The sequence below is a fragment of the Bombyx mori genome, chromosome 22 (assembly GCF_030269925.1).
Source record: "Bombyx mori chromosome 22, ASM3026992v2".
Lineage (NCBI taxonomy): Eukaryota > Metazoa > Arthropoda > Insecta > Lepidoptera > Bombycidae > Bombyx > Bombyx mori.
Window position 1 is genome coordinate 13,027,975 of NC_085128.1, and position 21,892 is coordinate 13,049,866.

Below are 21,892 nucleotides of genomic sequence, written 5' to 3' on the forward strand. Positions count from 1 at the left end.
GTTTAAAGTTCTAATGGTTAATGAACATGTTTTCTAGTGAAAGTCAATGAGTAACATTTTAATAATATCTAATTGTAGCTAGAGTCGAGTTCAAAAAATACATTGCATAAAAATCGTAATTTCTTTTTTACAAACAAAATACAGGTGAGTATTATGGAGCATGCAAATAGTGTTGCTGATTACCATGAACAATTAAGGATATTCCGAACATCGGAAAACATAACCGAACACAATTTTTAACATATTTTTTTATTGTTTAGGTGAGTGGACGAGATGATGGGCCACCTGATTTCAAGTGGTTAGTGGAACCCATTGACATCAATAGTCTAAATGACGCCACCCACCTTGAGACATAAGTTCTAAGTCTTCGTTTTTAGAGTACAACGGCTGCCCTAACTTTCAAACCGAAACGAAATACTGCTTCACGGCAGAGTTAAAGTAACAATTACCCTTACATAATTTCAACGATTATCCTTTTAACCTTTTTTTAATACGTACGTATGAAATACTTTTCAAAATTTCACGACATACGAAAATTTAATTAAACCATAGACGTCTGAAAAGCTACGAGCCCTCTAGGCTTCAGGCACAGATTCAGTAACTCGGAAGGCGGGGAGGTGCGCGTACGCTCGACGCGTGGCGACATTCGAAACAGAGCCGCTGCGGATGCTGCGGCAACCGCACCTGTCGCACGCGTGTATCGCGAACGTGTACCCACACGACGCACGTGCTCAGAAACCGTCGCGAAGTTAAATAATACCGGTGAAATAACAAAAAAACAGTGCCAATAAAACAATAGCAGGAAAGGGCTAAATCTACGTGCCTGGAATATCCCTATAGGTTCGTTGAAGTAACGTTTTATCTCCTTATCAAGCTTACTATCGCTTGTTTTGATTGCACACGCAATATCCTCTGTGCGAATACAAACATTTAATTGCCTTTAAAATTTAAATTGATGTTCTTAGTTACAATTAAACGCATTCTCTTTTACAATAGCTAAAGTACAGTTATATGTAGTGTCATTTGCAGTCATGTCGATTAGTTATGTTCCAAAATGATACGAAATTTGGCAATACCTACATTGAATGCAAATGTATTGTGACCTTCAATCGGTATTCGTTGAAGTTGTATATATTGATATATTTTGTTTTTCGAAAATGTTTGTGTTCAAGTTGATATTAGAAATTTGCTTGGAAATACTTTGGGTGTTTTTGGTTTGCATGTGTTTAATAAGTATACTATAATAAGTATAATATGATTAAGATACAAACATTTATTTTTGTTATCTGATACATTACGACAATAGTTGAACGAATTTTAATGTTCTGTGGTATGAAGAAAAAAACTCTGATTAAGATTTAATGCAGTGTTATGTTAATCCACAAAAAGTAAAGTAAATGTAATAACAATTCTATGAATATTAGTTTTAATAAGTTTGTTACTATCAAGGCATTAACACATATGCACGTACATATAATATAGTGTTCACGATATCAAACACCGAAATGTGTTCTAGAAAAAAAAAAAACGTTAATACGTTCTGATCACAACCAATCACATCTAGAAAATTCGAAAACAGTTATAAATTTCAAAACTATTATTTCTTAGTTATTTTTTCGCGACGCGAGAACATTAGTCGGTCGTCATTTTACGTCATACGATGTTATTAAAATTACTGCAATAGCAATAAAAAGCCTCGAAGTAAACGCATCGTGTTTGATCGCTAAAGAGACTTGCCAAACCTAACCGCAAAAACAAATAAAAACGCTCGTACGTTATCGACAGATCATATAGAACCACAGGACACCGCGAACTGGTTTTCACAAAGTGATATTTACGAAAACCTCCTATACTTTATTTAAAAAAGTCAAATTAATACAGATAAGATATCATCATGTTATATTTATTATCAAGTGTGTTAAGTTAAAAGAGTTAAAATACCTGCGGAATACATTTAGATTTTCAAATGATAATTTGTTTTTCATCTGAAACGCATTCGCTAAATTAAAGCAAAATACAATATTCACTATACACAGGCTTTTCTATAAATATCGTTTGTGACTTTGTTAATAAGAATGTTTTTTAAATTGACAGACGATCGAGAAAAACAAGATACCGGCTAATTAATATTAATAATTATTATTCGACACGTCATTCATGTCCACATTGAGACAGTCGAGATTTACCAGTAAACTGTGAATAGTGACCCCCTTTTATCTTATAAAACGTAACAAAGTTAGAACACACATCAAAGCCACACCTTTCAAATTACTAATCAAGGTTTATCAATCACTTGCAATTCAGTTTATTAGAAATAAATCATGAACATATGCTGTACTTAATAATTAGAAGAAATTGTAACTAGGCCACGATCGAGCCTCTGAGTAGGTATGTGTACAAAGTCGTCGTGGCCTAAAGGATAAGACGTCCGGTGCATTCGTGTTAAGCGATGCACCGGTGTTCGAATCCCGAAGGCGGGTACCAATTTTTCTAATGAAATATGTACTCAACAAATGTTCACGATTGACTTCCACGGTGAAGGTATAACATCGTGTAATAAAAATCAAACCCGCAAAATTATAATTTGCGTAATTACTGGTGGTAGGACCACTTGTGAGTCCGCGCGGATAGGTACCACCGCCTTGCTTATTTCAGCCGTGAAGCAGTAATGCGTTTCGGTTTTAAGGGTGGGGCAGCCGTTGTAACTATACTGAGACTTTAGAACTTGTATCTCAAGGTGGGTGGCGCGTCTACGTTGTAGATGTCTATGGGCTCCAGTAACCACTTAACATCAGGTGGGCTGTGAGCTCGTCCACTGATCTAAGCAATAAAAAAGAAAAATATGTGTACGACAACATTGACGATAAGGTTGCAAGCATTAGATAAATTCATAATGCAAAATAAGTTCTGAAAAGTTTTGTACCACCGACTGCCTACGTTGAACCATTGCATAATTTAAAGGTCATACGAAAGCAAACAATGTAAAGACCACTGATGACTTCATACTTGTCAAGGAAAAACGAAAAAACTGAAGATTTTAGAACAAAGTAATTATGTAACTATCAATGAATTGGTTCATAAGGTTCATTAGTGAGCCAGCATAAAAACATTAGACTTTCCAACAGCGATCTAAGATTTGAAACACAAAAAATTATGGAAAAGTTTTGTATAATGTTTTTATTTATTTATTTTTATTGCTTAAATGGGTGGACGAGCTCACAGCCCACCTGGTGTTATGTGGTTACCGGAGCACATAGACATTTACAACGTAAATGCGCTACCCACCTAGAGATACAAGTTATAGTTACTGTTATAGTTACTGCTAATATAATTGCCAATAATGCCAATACAGTTTGGTGATTTCGGTGATAGTGAATCTTGGTAGGCCATGGGCAGAGTTGTTATTCAGACACCATAAACGCGTGCTCAACTTTATCGCTCAGCCCAGGGACGTCTTAAACTAGGGTGGGGCCCTTGGGCACACAAGAATTTGAGGCCCTTTTGGAAAGTAAAAAAAGCGAATTATAATTCCATTTTTTTACTGAGTATGACCATTTATTATAGGTAATCAAATACAGTATGATATAATAATATTAATTATATTAGAATGCTGCTGGTTTTTTGGTTACGATTACGATAATGGTTTCTTTCGGGATTTCTGTTGAGCAAAATATTTCATTGTATCTTTAAAGTCAATTTTTTGAAGGATATGACTTTCTATGCCCATAATTCACAAATTACTCAGCCGTTCTTGTAACATTGTTGTTCGCAATTCATTTTTTATTCTCTTAAGCTGCGAAAATGACCGCTCTCGACTACAATTGGTAACCAAATTGTCGGTTCTTCGGGGCCCCCTGAGAGTGCCCTGGGCACGGGCCCCATGTGCCCTTATGGTAAAGACGGTATTGGCTCAGCCTCGGATTTTACAATATTTCACTGACAGTACGTTTTGTTTTCGTATTTACAAACGAGTCGGTTATAGCAATATTAAACAGTAACTGCTCTTTTTATTCAAGAGGAAAAATTGCAAAAATATTGAATTCATATTTAAAATACGACAAAGAAAACTTAACAAAAATAAGAAACAAAACTTTAAAGCCATTCAAATTTAAAATCCCCTTCGTGGATTATCTTCAACTGCGTTTCATCTAAACTGTGTTTATGCGGAGATGGCGTAATAAAATTTGATTACGTTATTGTTATTATAATTGAGTATGGGTTAGTGTGATCGAATGTAAGAACGTCAAGGGCAGCTAGTTACTTGAGTAGGTATCGGTTAGTTAAGACATTTCATAGGCGTTTTTGTTAAGCTCGCACTTAACTCACAACTAGCACAACATTATCTTATTAATTGTGAATGAACATAATGAATTCGATATAAAATAAAATTTGTACATTTCTTTCATAGTTAAATTCAAGTACATTTTGTTATGTATATATGAAATGAATAATATGAAATTTTTTACTGTCTCTGATTAAAATCGACAAAAAATGCCCCGGATCCCTCACACGTTAAATTTGATTAATTTACATCCTGTATATTCCTAGTCATAATCTTATAGCTTTAAACGAGATATTATATATAATTTTATAGATTATATTATATATAATCGAGATTATAAACGAGATTATATATAATCTGAATCTCAGAAACGGCTCCAGCGATTTTCATAAAATTTTGTATACAGGAGATTTCGGGGGCGATAAATCGATCTAGCTACGATTTATTTTCAGAAAATGTTGGTTTATTATTCGTGTTTTCAATAATCAACTTTATCGATAATCAACAAACATACTTTTTTTTTATTGAAAGATAATAACAAATAATATAATATCAATATGTAATTCGTATTTAAATATAATTTATAAAAAAACACAATTTATTGAAAAAAAATATCGAGTAAAACTCGGTCATCTAGTTGAGTTTAAAGAGAGTTCAAAACTTTTGATGCGTAGTTTTCTTAATACTTCGGTTTTCATATACGGATGGTACGACATATATTAGGTCCTGGACAAGTAACGCTATCCTGTCTTGGCTTGTCGCGAAACAGTCATGCTTTCGGGTTTGACGGGTAGGAGACAGCCGTCAAACGAATAATTGAAACTTCGACATCATTTCTCAAGGTTGGTGGTCTCAAGGTTCTAATGAGCATAAGTTGCTTTACGAGATGGTTCACCCATCGGAACAAATAAAAATATCATAATTCTTCAAATAAAGTTTAACAGTCTTTTTTACGATAGGCAGTAATTTAGCTGTGTTCTTGACATTGCTTAAGTCCTTGGTAATTGTTTTTCAAGACAATATATATATGTTATTATCTTCTAAACCTTTATTATAATGAAAGTCAGTTTGGCCAGTATAAAATTCAATATACTAGTGCACTATTATAATAATTAAGAGTCATAAATATTGTTCATATGCGGAACGAGAATTTTACGAGACCACGTTGGTCAAGTTAGCGGCCACCGATCTTAATGGACTTTCCCTTATAAAGTTTCATTGGTGTTCAATTAAAAAATATTCCAAAAATGTATTTCGTTTCAAAATTCTTACTTTTATTATTAAAAAAATTTATAGGTTTTCATGATGCGGTTTAATAATTTACGTTGCTGTAAGATAATTATAAAACAGATGTTTTAATGTGCATATAACAAATGTAGCAATCCTTCTAACCTAAACCGTTTCGATCTGGTAGCCTATCCTTAAAAGTTAACAAATACGGTAGTGTTTGTGATATCAAGTAAAGTAGACGATAGGACACGAGTTCTGTTATTAAATACGGGTGGTATGCATGTCAACGTAAGCAAACAAGCCACCAGCCGCTTTGCTCCCGACAGCCACAAGTGCCTCGTATTTGTTCTTTACAAATAATGCTCCAGGGCTCCAGGCACGTACCCAACGAGTGCGAGATAGATAATGACTTTTGACGAAGGGATAAACGCCTTACTAAGCTCCAACTAACGTTACGAATCAATAACGCAATCTATTGTTTTCTGGTTTTAATCTGTTGATTTATTTCAACAACACCTCATTATGATAATCCCTAATGATATTGCGAAACACGTTTGACGGCTAGGTCGTTCTAATTTGGCGGTTCGGAAAACGTGAAATCTCGTTAGCGCGATGGCGTTATAAAATATGGCAGAGTTTCGCGTTCTATATATGAGAAGACGACACTTTGTTATCTTAACCTCCATACAGGCAGCGCGTATCAGTTGCGACTCACAAGACGAGAGAGAAAGTACCATTTACATTTCGTAACCCCCCCGCTTTTGAAACAAGCAAGAAAATCGAAAACTGTTTTCTTAGAAAACTAAATATATTGGTTTGGGTAATAAAATATATATATGCTCGGCGCTCGCAAATATACATGTTTTGTAACTTAAAGGCCTGTATACGAACATAAAGATGAGAATTCGTTAGAAACCACCGAGACGGGCGAGTAAGCCGATCGAGTCGGATCGTGTAGCGAGTTCGCCATAATCACTGTTCGGGTAACGGTCTGAAGCCGTCCAGGGTGGTCTGTCTACTTGAACGAGATCGCTCCCGTGATGTAATCATCATCGTAAAGGTCGAGGCGATGGTACCCGACGGCTATGCGCCAACGTTTATTTGCATATGCAGCGCAAAATGTCCCCGCCGCCGCCGCGAGATAATACCGCTTAATGTGTATTCAAAGCGAATCATCTTTATGCTAATGTCGTAATTATCGCAGAAAATCCGGTTTCGGATACATTCCAGTCCGACGACGCCACAAGTCTAGGAAGGTTCCATAAAATACTGTTCGATAACAAGATTTCGTGATTAAAATTTAAATATAAACAATAATGATAAGATATAATTGGAGTCACCTTAAAATTGTTCAATATCGTAACTATAACATTCTTCCTTAAAGTGGCGATAAAGAAATGTCTATATTACTTTTGTAACTTTTAAAAGCTTTTAGCTTTAATAACAAACATAAAACAATAATGGAATCCTCTGACGACACGTCATGACATATCCTCCTGGAATTTGTAACTAAAATCTTAAAAAAAATCATGTAGAGATAAGTTTAAAACTTTAATTTTATGAGTCTTTGTTCGACGTTTTTCTGTTTTTCAAAGCCTTAACGTTAAGACAATGAACCTGTCTGGATGACCCCCTGACTTGACTTACACGCGCCTCGGTACGCCACAACTATGAATCAGCCTTTCTGTATATTGTGACTTTTAGTCAGTAAGTAAATAGTGACAGCATCATCTCAAGACAACATTTAAGATTTTGGTGCAAAAAGAAAATTCTATGCTCTTAATAAAAACCAACTTACGGCCTTATTAGTTGAATGGATACCGTTGCTCATTAATATTATTAGCCGCGCAAATAATAATATTTATTGCATATGACTTGTGTAGGAGTTAAGGAAAATGATAAGTGAGTAGACTATACACGAAGTTACAATCCTTAGCCCTAAGAACTTTGACACCCGGAGCACAAGAGTCAAGAAACGAGGAACCTCATAACCTCATTTTACTGACCTTTTTCTCAAGCAGTATCAAGACCATTAACTAGTCGAAAAAAAAAATTAAAGCAGTAATCAGATTTACTGGCGATAAAGATATTGTGAGCCCGCACAGGTAGCTAATAGATCTTGCCTATTAGTGCTGCGAAGTAGTCATTTTTCCCAATTTATAGGACGGGACAGCTATTATACGTACACTTGAAACTTCGACCTCATGTCCCAATATGGATGACGACATTAATTTATGTAAGTAAGTTTGTCCTTACCAGCAAGTATTGTGTCAGATATTTTGGGTAGTAGGAAGTTACGAAAATAAAGAGGACTATCTTGTGATATTGTCTATATATTATTAATACGTGCAGCAAAAACTTTGTACACCTTTTTACGAAAATTGCGCAAACGGAGGAGTATGAAATATCCCACACTTATGGAGAATATAGACTCTGTGGAGAACGTTATTTTTTTTTAATTATGCATAAAAAATACATTAAATCAATAAAAAAAAACCATTACACACACTATCGTGTATTTGACACACACAATAATGCATACTATTTGTTTATTGTCAAACTTTTCTTATTGCTTATAGTCTGTGGTCAAATTGAGAATAGACTAATATTTTTTATCATTATTGTCTAAGGTGTAGTCTATGGTAATTATAGAATTATCTTTATAGAATCATAATAGTGTACAAACTTATAATTTTAATTAATTATAGTCGAATTTAGACTATCAGGGGACCACTAGTATGTATAAAACAGACTATTGTCGTATAAGAATATCTGGCTTAGGAAGCATTGTTTGAAGTAAAATGCTTTATTTAATTTGACATGTTTGATTAGTATCTGCTACTAGTAGGAGTGGCATTGTGCGAGCGTGCACGGCTAGATTTAGTTTCGTGATGTGGGTAGTGTAGTGTTGCACCCAGATTAAAGCGGCTTAAATATTCGGTCCCGTGGTTGCACAATAACACTTGTGAACAGCTCTCCCGGGACAAGCTGCCGGCTCTGTACGAACACATTTTGATACTATGATAAACGAAGTCTGCTTTGCCTTTGTCGATTTAAGCTGTACGCGTGTATTTAAAGAGGCTTTGTTGAGCCGTTGTCGTGAGATAAAAACCTGTTAAAATAACACTCCAGTTGGCTGTGTTATGCAACTCATTCACGGCTAATGTTTATAAGATTATTGTTCGGGAGATCACGTGATAACTTTGAACGGAAATTAGTTTCATGTTTTTTTTTCTCCAATAAAGTATTCAATCAATTACATTATTACGTGTATTACGTAAGAAGGGAACCATTAATAGGTAACGAAATGGCCGCCGGCAAGGTTGAAGTTATTTACGAACAGTTTTGTGATCATTATTTTATAATAAACGGCTTTCTTTCCTTTAATTTGGTGGTTTGGATAGGCCCTCAAAATGTTGCTTACATCAAAAAGGCTTGAATAAAATAAAAAAATATTAGTATAAACGACGGCGGTCACGCGAACTTTAAAATAAACTTATGAAAACATTTTAAATTTTGTTTTTATGCACGAGATATTTTATTCCATAAATAGTAACTTTAATTTCACCTGATCATACATTACGATATTTATTTAATTATCGTGAAACACAACTGAATGTCTAGTGGAATCTGTTATTTTATTTAGGTTTTAAACATATGTCAGTCAGTCTATTTTTCTATTCTATTCTATCAGCCCATGGACGTCCACTTCTGGACATAGGCCTCCCCCAAGCCTCGCCACAAAGACCGGTCCTGCGCTGCCTGCATCCAGCGGATCCCCGCGAACCTCAATAGGTCGTCGTCAGTCAGTCTAATATGTGTTAATATCATACATAAATTTACCTACATAATTCTATTAAGAAATTATTGGACTAAGAATCGACCAGAATTACTTGACCCTGCGACGGAATAGTTCCTTTTGATAGATCGATAATTATAAATGGAAATGCAAAGTTGAACTCCTACATAGCATCGATTGTGTAAGGTATTTAGCTTTCGAAATATCAAGGCTATTTTTACTTTGTACTGTACTGTGGTCTGTGATGCATTGAAGGATTGCAGAGTGCTGACGCCGCGCAGTCTGTAACTAATGCGACATTAGTTAACGACTGGGCGAATATATAAGTCTAAACGAAATTAATTTAAAACGCTATTTAAATCCATTTTTAATTGAATAATTCAAATTCATTCTATTCTAAAATCAGTTTTGCACATTCTCAATTTGAAAACGCATTCTTTTTAGGTGTGTTTGAAATTATTTTATTAATTTGTATAGGCTCTTATAGAAGTTTCTTTAGTGAATTATACTGAAGTTTACATTTGCTGTTTGGCAATATCGAACTTAATTGTAATTTTAGTTCTTTACGAATACAGTATATTTTTTGGAAGTAGTTTTAAATATATTTAAAACCTTCCTCCGCCTTTTTGTTTTGTTACTAATAGCACTGTGTTATTTATTGACAAAAAAGACAATATTAAACAGCGAGGAAATTTTTTCTAGTACATAATAATTTACATTTTTATATATTCCAAAGATTAGGCTAATAAAATTTCGTACAATATATCATATTTATGATAATTTATTATATTACCCATTACGCATCAATCATGCACCGATTGCGTTATTTATTTCAGAGTTATTATTTGTAAATAAATTTTCGGCTTTCCGTATTGGGCATTCTTTACACATTACTCATACACGCAATGAAACTGTATTCGAGTAAATAACTAAATGCCTCAGAAAACTAGGACAACGAAACGACCTGAGAACAGCTGATAACAGGATCTAAGAGTATTTAGGTACAATGTAAACATTGTTGATATTGCAAACAATAGTAGGACCGAAATATTATCTTGTGTGTAAACTCGTTAAGAGTTTATTTGGAAATAAAATGTCATCGGGGAACTAACAAGGCTGCAGGCGTGCACTGACTGCTTGACTGTGGTCGCACGTCATCCAGACTCATCATCTTGATGTGGGCCGGCTGTGGTGACGGACGCACGAATACCATCTATTCATAACCACGACCGGCAACGTATTCAATTAAAAGACTGAACCCGATTGAAGTAGAAACCAATTATAGATCCGTAGTGCTCATTATGTTGTTCGAAAAATGAATGACACGAGTTGAATTTTTGAAAAGGGCGAGACTTTATTTTTTCTTTCATAGAGCTTAAATGTCGGTTGAGGTGAGTCACATGAAATTGCAACATAATGGCAGATTTATAATCGGCAACCCGACGGCATTCCAAGAAGCTCGAGCACTCGATGACAGGTAAGTCGCGATAGGGCTTGTCGGTTAATCGATACAATAAAAAAATAAACGACTATTTATTAAATGAGACTTTTCGAACTGATATGTTAATTTATACGATTTAATAATTGAACGTGCGTTGCGACCCGAATAACTCCGACATAGAAAACAAACATAATAACGATTTATCGATCTAACTTTCCGATCTTATATTCCCATCAATATAATGTATTTCCATATTTTGGTATTTTCATGACTTTGACCCCGATCTGAGACCAAACAACGTTGTAAACTTGTTAACTTATAAAACTCTGAAGGATTACTTGACGTATTGCTGTCGTCTATAAAAATGATCGGCCATTTATCTTTCAAGATAAACTGCTTACACAACTAAGCCATCGTGGCAAAGGATTTGTCCGTTGCAATCCAGACAGCCCTTGACGTACATACATAAAGTTTTATATTCAACTCTTATGAAAAGATATTTTTAGTGCAATTAAGATTAGTGAGACGCTTATCTGAACTGTGAACGCTTCGGACGAATTATTTCAATGTCGTATTCAATCAGTATACAATTAATAAAACAACGAATATGAAAACAAGAAAAAAAACAGAAATCCCACATCCGATTACTTTCCACCCAGATATGATCCAAAAAAGACAAGATACACAAAGAATGTCAAATAATAATAGGTGACATTAGGTTCATACTAGGTTCGTAATTTGTGTACCAAAACATGGGCGTAAAATTACTTAAACTTACATTGAACTCGATTATAATACACAGTTAAGATATGTTTGGACGTCGTTATGATATTCATTGAAGTCGTCGTGGCCTAAAGGATAAGACGTCCGGTGCAATCGTATCTAGCGATGCACCGGTGTTCGAATCCCGCTGGCAAAGTCCCAATTTCCTTATGAAATACGTACTTAACAAATGTTCTCGATTGACTTCCACGGTGAAGGATTAACATCGTGTAACAAAAATCAAAACCCGCAAAATTATAATTTGCGTAATTACTAGTGGTAGGACCTCTTGTGAGTCCGCACGGGTAGGTACCACCACCCTGCCTATTTTTGCCGTAAATCAGTAACGCGTTGCGGTTTGAACGGTGGGGCAGCCGTTGTACTGTAAAAACTGAGACCATAGAACCCTTGTCTTGAGGTGGATGGCAGCATTGGCGTTGCAGATATCTATGAACTGCGGTAACTATTTAACACCAGGTGGGCCGTAAGCTCGTCTACAAAATTAAGCAATAAAAAAAAAACGTTAAGAGAATATTTTATTATTAGCTAAAACGAATCATTAAGGCAAATAATCAATTTCATAAGACATAAAAAAGGAGCTACGACTCCTGTACTATATTTTTAATTTAACAACGGAAGCCGAATGACTCCGCAAGAAAAGAATCAGATTATTTTCACCGTTGTCCGGACCGAGACGGGTTCAATCTGTTGAAATAAATCGTTTCAAAACATCGGACCGACTTAAATGTGTAGACAAAAGGGACGAACCGCGTTACGAGGGAGGCAGAGAGCGTAGAAATAAACGTGATCTCTCGCCAGGAAGTTGATGCGTATAGTGTGTTGAAAAGGACATCGACTTGTAACAAGTATTAAAAAAAAACAATCCAATTTAATACATAGATTCGTTGACATAATATAATTAGTTTAAATAGCACATGTCTTGAAGATTTTTATGGAGTTTGAATTAAGAATATTGTATTTATATGACAAAAGGTAATTGGCCTAATTACGGGTAGGTACTTAAATCGTAGCGTGCTTGCTACCAATATAAATAATAGTTTAAAAAAAACTAACAAAATACGCTTTTATAGAAAATCCAACTAAAAATAGAAAATAAATTTTAATAAATATGAATTAAAAATAGTGTAAGAAAAAATGATTTTATTGTAAAAAAGCGTGGGGTGCTTTTCAGGATATTATTAAAATAACCCTTCTACTCATATCTGTTCATAAATATTTATAACTACTGATACAATGCTCCCCATACTTTTCTTACACTATTTTTATTTCCAATTTATTAAAATTTATTTTCTATTTTTTAGTTGGATTTTCTATAAAAGCTTATTTTGTTAGTTTTTTTAAACTATTATTTATTTTTCATTTTTTAGTTAAATTTAAATTTTTTCAATTATTTTTATTAATATTGAATTGTCATCGCTCCTTAATAAGTATACCAAATTTCGAGCTAATCCGACGTTTTGAAGGGGGTCAAAATCATGTTCAAAGATTCCGTTACATACATACGTCTGAAGCTAATAAAAGCTTATGAATATGTATGTATTCACATAAATCAGTTAAGTTAGTTTTGTTCAAATGTATGGATTTCAACAAAAATATTGAAAAGACACAGGACCTGGAAGTGTATGCATGATGCAGTCGCGTTGGCTCCGCTCCAGCCCCACTGAACTTTGACAAAGAAACTGATTGCTGTAACGCATTCGTATCGAATAGTACGTTTGAAGCAAGATTATTCGTGTCGTGTATTCTAGAATATTCGCGAGTCGTAAACATGATTTCAAACACTATTACGGTTTGATCTCTAAATCTTGTGTTTATTTTACACGTTTTACAATAAAACCCTTAGTGTGTTATATTATAACAGTAATGAATCTATTCTCTACCATTAAATAATTTAGGGTTTTTCTGGCTACGAAAGTTGACACAAAATCAACAAATACTTTGATATTCTTAAATTTATAATACTGAACTTGAGACCGGCAAAACGCATATCATCGTCGTAAAAAAACACTGTAGGTAATCGAAGAGGCGAAGGTAAAGTACCGCCTTTTCTTTTATTTATATTATAATTTCCAACATTTTGCAACCTTTATTGTAGAGCTTTTTTTCTATACTAAATATTTATAAAAAAAATGACTTCGTTTAAAGTAACTAGGTCGGATTCTTTAATTATTAAAAAAATATTTCGAAAGACTATGTCAATCTGAAGTCACAGCTGACAGCGGCCATAGCTATTGGGTATCGTAGAGGGTGTCACAGATCACGTCCGCCTAGACACCGCGGCGCAACATTTCCGTCATTCCACACAGCTCTCAATCATTTCGATCTGTGTCGTGCGTCAATTAACATTGATACACATCCCGCTGCTAAAGCGAAACGAATCGAACTGGTCTCCGAAGAAGCTGACCGCTACTCAGAAACGAAATAAAACAACAACGAAATATATAATTAAATTCAAACTCATTACATTTCAACGAGTAACAACTCGCGTTTGTATTCGATCGATCACTATAAAAAATGTGTATTTCAATTTTATTGTTCGACGCTAAAATTAAAAGGCGCATTGGTGCCCTTGCAGATTAGCATGGGCATCAGTGATCATTTTAATCAGTTCAACCACATTTTCGTCTGTTAATTAAGGCGGAAAAATAATAATTAAAACGATTTCCACAGTATTTCCAAAATAATCTATATATATAAAAATGAATTACTGTTTGTTAGTCTCGCTAAAACGCTCGAGAACGGCTGGACCGATTTGGCTAATTTTTGTCTTGAATTATTTGTGGAATTCCAGAGAAGGTTTAAAAGGTAGATAAATATGAAAATGCTCGAAATTAAATAAAAATAACAATTTTGTTTTTCCTTTGATGTCCCCCCCGTCGAACGGATTTCTTTTGTTTGTTTTAAGTTTATTTTATACAATTTATTTATCGATTGAGGCACTACGAAGTCTGCCGGGTCAGCTAGTTAACTGATATATTTCTTTAACAATATTTACCTTGACTGAATTAAAATCTGCAATAATATACAAATTTTGTAAACACAATGTCAATGATTACGAACTTTTCAATCATCGGTTCATCACACATCCACATTAGTATGTATTGTGCTTTGGATTTCGTAAATGTGTTTTCCGTCACGTTATGTCAAAATCTATTATTCACATTCAGCATTCCATAATGCGTTACAAGCGTTTTAAGCGACGTGAATCGGACACGTCGTTGTCGACTCCTCCTAGCGCGTGTTCATGACACTTCTCAAACAGATACAATCAAAGTCTGACGTTATAATAACAACATTACGTAAGCATATGAAACAGACAGAGGGCTGATGATAGGTTGACCCCAAAAATGCGTGGGCGTGTCTAGACAATGATAATACACACAGAGGGTCCACGAACTGTGTCGGAATGCAAATAAACAGGACGAGACACCTGCCACCGATCGGCGTGATACAAAGCACGTCAATGACCAACTATTGAACTGCAAATACGTTCTTCAATCAGTATACATACACGTGCCATATGTTTTCCACGTCTTCTTTTATTTGCTAACATAAGTTAGATATTTTTTTAAAAAGGAATTCATTGAAACGAACACCCAAGACGTAAAACGAACACGACTCATCTAATCGATTTCCGCATAATTTCAGTGGGCTGAATAAACAATCCCGAAGGAATCGCCTTAGAGCTGTCTCTTGCTTATAAAGTACCGCTTTATTGATACCGTTGACCCTGTGGCCACGCGCGCGTCGCGGGACTAATGTATACCATTTTGAAAAACTACCATAAACATTGAACATTTATAAAGAGGTGTTAAGCTGGGATTTATGAAACATAATTTACGAGAAGCTTACTGAGATACTGTTAATAAAAATGAGCGATGATGTCTTTATGCAAAATTGTGTTCAAACGATATTTTATCATTTTCCAGACAGGGCGATGTTAAGTGTGGCTGGGGCGGTGCTGGCGTGCCTTTGTTTGGCGCGCACCTCACCGGCCGAGCCTTACAATCTTCGTGTCTACTCACCAAATACGCACAGCTCTACGGTTCGTTAATAACACAATATGAATAAATTAAAACCATAATTGAATCAGTACAGAATAAACGATTTTTATTTGCAGGATACAAATAGCATTCTAGCCAGCATTGAAGAGCGGTTGCGTGTTCTAGAAACAGTTAGCGCGGTACAAGCCAAACAAACTCGCCGCCTGGACGCGATTCAGGATAAATTAGGTTAGTGACTTTTAGTTTAGCGCTCCAGAATAAGAAAAATAACTATCATTCACGCACATATCATTTAGTTTGCCAATTTTAGCTTATGAACCCTTATGTTTGAGTTACTTTATGTTGACGTTATGTTATCCTGATGTCGAAAATAATACGTCATGCCTCTAGATTTCACGTTCCCAGTAGAAGGGGTTGTGCTATCCATCTATGCTATTAAAAAATATCTACACAATCTTGTGCGAACAGATCACGGTATCCACAACTATTTGTCCGGAGCAATTGATATTATTATAAACGATCATGTTGTTACTAAAAAAATGTGTGCGTGTACTAGTGTACACACGTAAGAAGTGAAACTTATTTATGGCCTTATTTTTCGAAAAATGATCTACATGCAACTTTCTAGAAATTGGTTAAATAAAGTTAAATTAGATAAAGTTTAAACAAAAGGATTTTATTATCATAGACATGAATACAAAAAAGTTAAATTAGATAAAGTTTAAACAAAAGGATTTTATTATCATAGACATGAATACAAAACAGATGGCGCGTAACGGAAAAATGTGACGCGTAACCGAAAAATGTGACGGTAAATTTTTTTCCAACGCCGATAAGGAAGTTTCACTTCAAAAACTATCCTATAGTTTTCTAATAAATAAAAACTAGTATTCACACCTTCATATTCCCATTCTACTATAAAGTAACGAAAAAGAGAAGATCTTCCGCCGATTGGGTGACTTTGATCGGTAGACCGACGATCCGAATTCAGAACTTATATTTATGCAAATTTATCTTTAGAACGTCGTTAGCGCGATTCAGACTTCTGTCACCTATCTTCTTATCTATGATAGCACTAAATCTATATTTTTATTTATACCTAACAAACAAATTATTTATGTACGTCAGGCAAACATATTTTTACGAGATTCGTTCGATTGTAATCAAGATTCTGAAATTACAAGTACGATAAGCTGATCACAAAGAGCATAAAGACAGACATTAATTTCAAAAATGCTAAATGATTGAAGACGATAGCCTTAGTATAAACTAGCGTGGTCAAAAGCGCTAATAGTCGTGTTAGACAAAGCAGTAACGCATGCGGGTACACAATCATCGAAGCATCCAGGAAGCCTGACTCATTTTAAACGATCTTATTGTGTCATATCCTATTTTAGAAAAGCTGGGTCAACTTTCGCAATAAACTAATTTCCCATATCCTCAATAATTAATGAAGCATTTTCGGTGATCATTAAATTTCAACAACCGATCTTACGCTAATTTTAAACTATGCTATCATGCAAAAAAAGTGCTCTGTTATTTTCTTATACTTCATAAGCAATATATAAGGCTAAGCTGATGCTAATAATTTTTGTTTACTTATAGTACAATGAATAAACAAATGTAAAATCTGTAAATTTTAACTACATATTAGAAATTATACGTGCTGTTTTACCAAAACCACCAACAGTGTTCTGTATAAGAATGACGGCGGAATCGCTGTGGCGACTTCAGGTAATTAATTTTAAAAGTATATGTTGTGCTCTTCTATTGTAAAGCATTTTGAAATTACAGATCGTGTCGAGACTACTCTGTCTTTGAAATTAGAAAGAGTACAACTAGCAGCGGAGAGATTGGAACATAGACTTCACATGTTTCAAGTCAATATACAGGTCTGTATAAGTTAAGAGTAGTACGAAATCGAATAATTTGGAGAACAAGTACTAAATTTAATTTTCTACAATAATTTCAGACTACAGTCAAAGAAAACACGCAGAAATTAGAACGAAGTCAAACAAATTTAGTGGCACAACTCGCTCAGAACTTGACGAGCCACATTGACACGCACAAACATTTATTGGAGAAGGTAAAACATCAATGCGATCAAAGAGTATTTAAGCACGATTTTATATATTGATTTTTAGATCATCACCATTTAGATATCAAACCCGCAAAATTATAATTTGCGTAATTACTGGTGGTAGGACCTCTTGTGAGTCCGCGCGGTTAGGTACCACCGCCTTACCTATTTCTGCCGTGAAACAGTAATGTTTTACGGTCTGAAGGGTGGGGCAGCCGTCGTAACTATACTGAGATCTTAGAACTTATATCTCAAGATGGGTGGCGCATTTACGTTGTAGATGTCTATGGGCTCCAATAACCACTTAACACCAGGTGGGCTGTGAGCTCGTCCACCCATCTAAGCAATAAAAAATTGAAAAAAATATACATTGATTTTTAGATATACTGGGGGTTAGGAGACCGCTTCCGATAACGAAGACAGGCGATAGTACTAATGACAGCTTTGATGATGGAGTATTTAAACAAATATTGTAAATAAGTAATAGTGAGATCGCGCGGGTCTGCGCCGCGCCGCGCCCGTGCATTCGTTGATCCGAGCATCAGCTGTTTTTGATTTTGTTTCATTGCTGGTTTTTTTTTAGTAAAGTAATGTATTTTTTATGAAAATATCTTTTCATTTAGCTGTACTAACATGATAAAGCGTAAATAATGCTAATAAAACGTTTTAAAAATATGGTTTTTATTAAATCATTATCGATTTTTTCCGTCCCACATCAAAGGTGTCATTAGTACTATCGTCTGTCTTTGTTTTCGGAAGCGGTCTCCTAACGTCCAGTATAATGACACATTCCGAGTTTCCATACTACGAGACTCAATTTAGAAGCACGCATGTCACTTCGATAATCATATTGGTACATATTTTAATTTTTAGGCTAACGGTGCTTACGCAGAGACTTGGCACAGAGGTCTTGTGTTAGAATCTTTAATGCGCGACGGACTGTCACTAGTGAATGTTACCAGAAGGGAATTAGCTGATGGACTACGAACTTTGGCGAGGAGGCAACGAGACGCTAGGCTCACCTCAGCTGACATTGAAGCTAACTTCGCCCGAAGGATCAATGAAAACACTTATAAAATCGATCTAAAGGTAGTTTTCCATGAAAACAATACTTTGTTTTTGCAAACAGTGTGCATTTAAACTAAATTTTTTTACGAATATTTGTAGATGAAGGAAGTTTTAGAAATCCAAAAGCGTTTCATGAATTCCTGTGAGAGAATACAACTCGATGGACCGACCCAAGTAGCAGATGTGCTGGATAAATTAATAGATTCACTCATCAACAAGTGAGGCAGTTTTTTATTTATTCGCCAAATTAATTTTGTCAAAAACGTAAATAATCTGATAATTGTAATTGCAGGACTGCAGCAACATTCCACGAATTACAGAATATTCAAGTGACGATGCGTAATCATGACAATAGGGTAATGAAACTGCTTGGTACAATGCGAGTACCACAGGTATGATACATCAAGCTAGATACTTCGAAGTTACAATTATTTTTAATTCCAAATAAATATTAGAGTTTAACCCGAATAAAATAACTAAGCTTGGGACAGTATCAGCTGTAAAGTGAAACACCATTAGTTTAATTGGCACTATCTCGACGAAATTAGTTAGTTTTCAAATGGGAAATTTGATCTAGATTTAAGTTAAAAAAATCACATACATGAAAGGTTTTCAATATTAAAATTGGGTCAAATTATTTCTTCATCCCGTAGAACGATCCAGCGTGTCGGAGATTAGAAACAGCTTTCCGTAATACATCTCACACGGTCCTTAGAGAGAACGAATTGAAACAATTGACGGAAAAGTTCGTAGCGTTGACGGATCGGGCCGACGCAGCTTTGCAAAGGCTTGAAGCACAGTTATCGGACAGCTTAGACGAACCGGTGCCCTCCTCCGAAGTCACAGCTGAAGCTGACAGACTTCTACTTAAATTGAAGGGATTAAGGTAAATTCTAATTTACAATATAAATATTATATATTATACCAATTTTAGGAAAATTTACTTTTAAAAGAAGGTCTCTTGTAAACTCACTAATCTCATTATCCTAAAATCATATTTTAAATAAATGGGAAATGGTATAAATATTTGTTTAAATACATTTTTTCAAACGTCTTCAGAGACGGCGATTCAAGCGAATTCGATTGGGAGGATGATGCTGGTTATTTCGACGACGGCGGTGGAGGCGACATCATGGAAGAGGACAAGCTCGTCCTCAGTAAGGCATCAAATACGAAAAAGAGGGCAACGGAAAGCGCTTCAGTGCGCCACCTACATCGGAGACATCTTCACAAACATCCATTTGATCGTGGCCCCAACTCGAAGGATCCTTCTTTAACATAAAACCAAGCTTGCAATATAACTTTACAACGACAAGATATTGCTGTTTTATTCAAAAATCTGAGACCAGTTATAAATTATTTACAACAGGCAATAAGTTACCGAGTATTAATGCCAAGTTTTATCGTACATTTCATGATGTCGATAAAGTATGTTGAAACTCTGCAGAGGTTAAATATTAAAGTTTAAAATATGCAATCGTCGTTTCACGTGGTGGTGAATTTATATTAAAATTAAACTGCATGGCGCTAGAATCGTGGTCTTTATTTTTGGACAAAAGCATTTTAAAGTATGACACTCTAAAAGTTGACAGTCAATTGTTTTTAAAATTAGTATTTGAGTTCCAATTCCGAAACGGTATTAGGTATCAACAGTTCCTCAGTGGACAAGAAACATCAAATTAATGGGCTATCTCAAATTAGGAATGCTGTTATTCGATTTAATTTGCTGTATTGGTGTCGAAGACGGGCGAGCAAGCGACTTCTTAGCTTCATATACCTAGTCAGGTCATAAATTCTGTCACATGTTTAATGTAAAATAATTGAAACAAGTTTATTCATTATGTAACCATTCATATACCAAAATGAACTTAACAAAACATAGATTCTTATGACACTAAAGTTTATTCAAAATGACCTCCGTGATTTTGAATACAGGCCTTCAATCTGCGCGGCCAGTCGTCTATCGCAGCACGAACGAGGTCCATGTCAATATCGGCGGCTGCCTTAATCAAGGATGTCTTGAGTGACTCCAAATTGGGATGAGGCTTTGAGCACGCCTTTTCCTCCAAGTGTTGCCATATCTTGTAATCTAACGGATTCAAATCTGGACTGGAGGAGGGCCAGTCTTCGTGCCGGATGAAGTCGATTTCACGCGCCGCCAGCCAGTCTTGTGTGCTCTTCGCTCTATGAGCTGGCGCCGAATCTTGTTGGAATACCCAGTGCCTGTTATTGAACATGGTATGAGAAACAGGTTCCACAAGGTTCGTCAGGACTGTATTTTGATACACAACTGCATTCGTTTTTACACCTTTCTCACAAAAATGTACCTCTGTTAAGCCCCAATAAGAAACTCCCAACCATACCATGAGCGAGGATGGAAAATGACCTCGTTGGACACGCGGAATACGGTTGCTCGCTTCTTCACTACTGTGTGCGTACACCTTATCATTTTGTTTGTTGTAGCTCTCTTCTACGGTAAAAATTTGTTCATCCGAAAAAAGAATTTCCCGATATTTTTTTCCCGCGTACCGCTTCAACAAAGCGCGGCATCTCTTCAGTCTCAGGTCCATTAGACGAGCATTCAAACGATGTCCTGTTTTTCTTCGATATGCCCGAAGCCCTAAGTCTTCATTTAACACCCTTTTCACCGTGGTTCTGCTTAACCCCCTCTGAAGGGCCAACAGTTTCTGCTTACGTTTGGGATTTCTTTGAATTCACGCCTTCACAGCTTTTATCACTGCTGGAGTCCTAACAGACCGAGAGCGACCACTTCTTGACCTGTCATCTACACTAGAGTCTTCATTGTATCGTTTGATGGTACGATAAACGAATCTTTTGGTTATATTCACATTTTTTCAGTATGTTAAAAATTTGAATTGGCGCGTAACCGCAACGATGCAACGCAATAACTGCAACACGGTCTTCTTTAAGCGTCCACTCCATATTTAAAAATGAGTAAAATTCTAAAAGTATACATTTTTATTTTCGTGAACAATTCGAAATCCGAATTCAATAAACTTTTTTGTGGCCAGCATTCTAAAAGAAAAGTTTTTACTGTGTGACAATACTTATGACTTGACTAGGTATAAAGCACAATTTTTTCCCGTACCTAATCTTTGGTAGCCATATTCTAACCACGCGCGGACTGGTAGGTAAGATCACGGGGCTTTTCCTGGGAAGACATGCTAACACTAGCCCTAGCAAG

General features: G+C 35.5%; 2 protein-coding genes across 4 annotated transcripts in view; one reads left to right on the forward strand and one right to left on the reverse strand.

Annotated features, from left to right (window-relative positions):
- LOC101738845 (Golgi-associated PDZ and coiled-coil motif-containing protein) overlaps positions 1-21,892 on the reverse strand; it is a 60,114-nt gene that overhangs the window by 34,661 nt on the left and 3,561 nt on the right. The gene's annotated exons all lie outside the window — the stretch shown is intronic.
- Positions 586-20,002, forward strand: LOC101738706 (uncharacterized). Its single transcript, XM_004926457.5, has 10 exons — positions 586-840; positions 15,465-15,580; positions 15,656-15,767; positions 17,334-17,431; positions 17,512-17,625; positions 18,493-18,708; positions 18,787-18,905; positions 18,980-19,079; positions 19,341-19,573; positions 19,747-20,002. The coding sequence occupies exons 2-10, from the start codon at positions 15,473-15,475 to the stop codon at positions 19,967-19,969; spliced, it is 1,323 nt and encodes a 440-aa protein (XP_004926514.1). The 5' UTR covers positions 586-840; positions 15,465-15,472; the 3' UTR covers positions 19,970-20,002.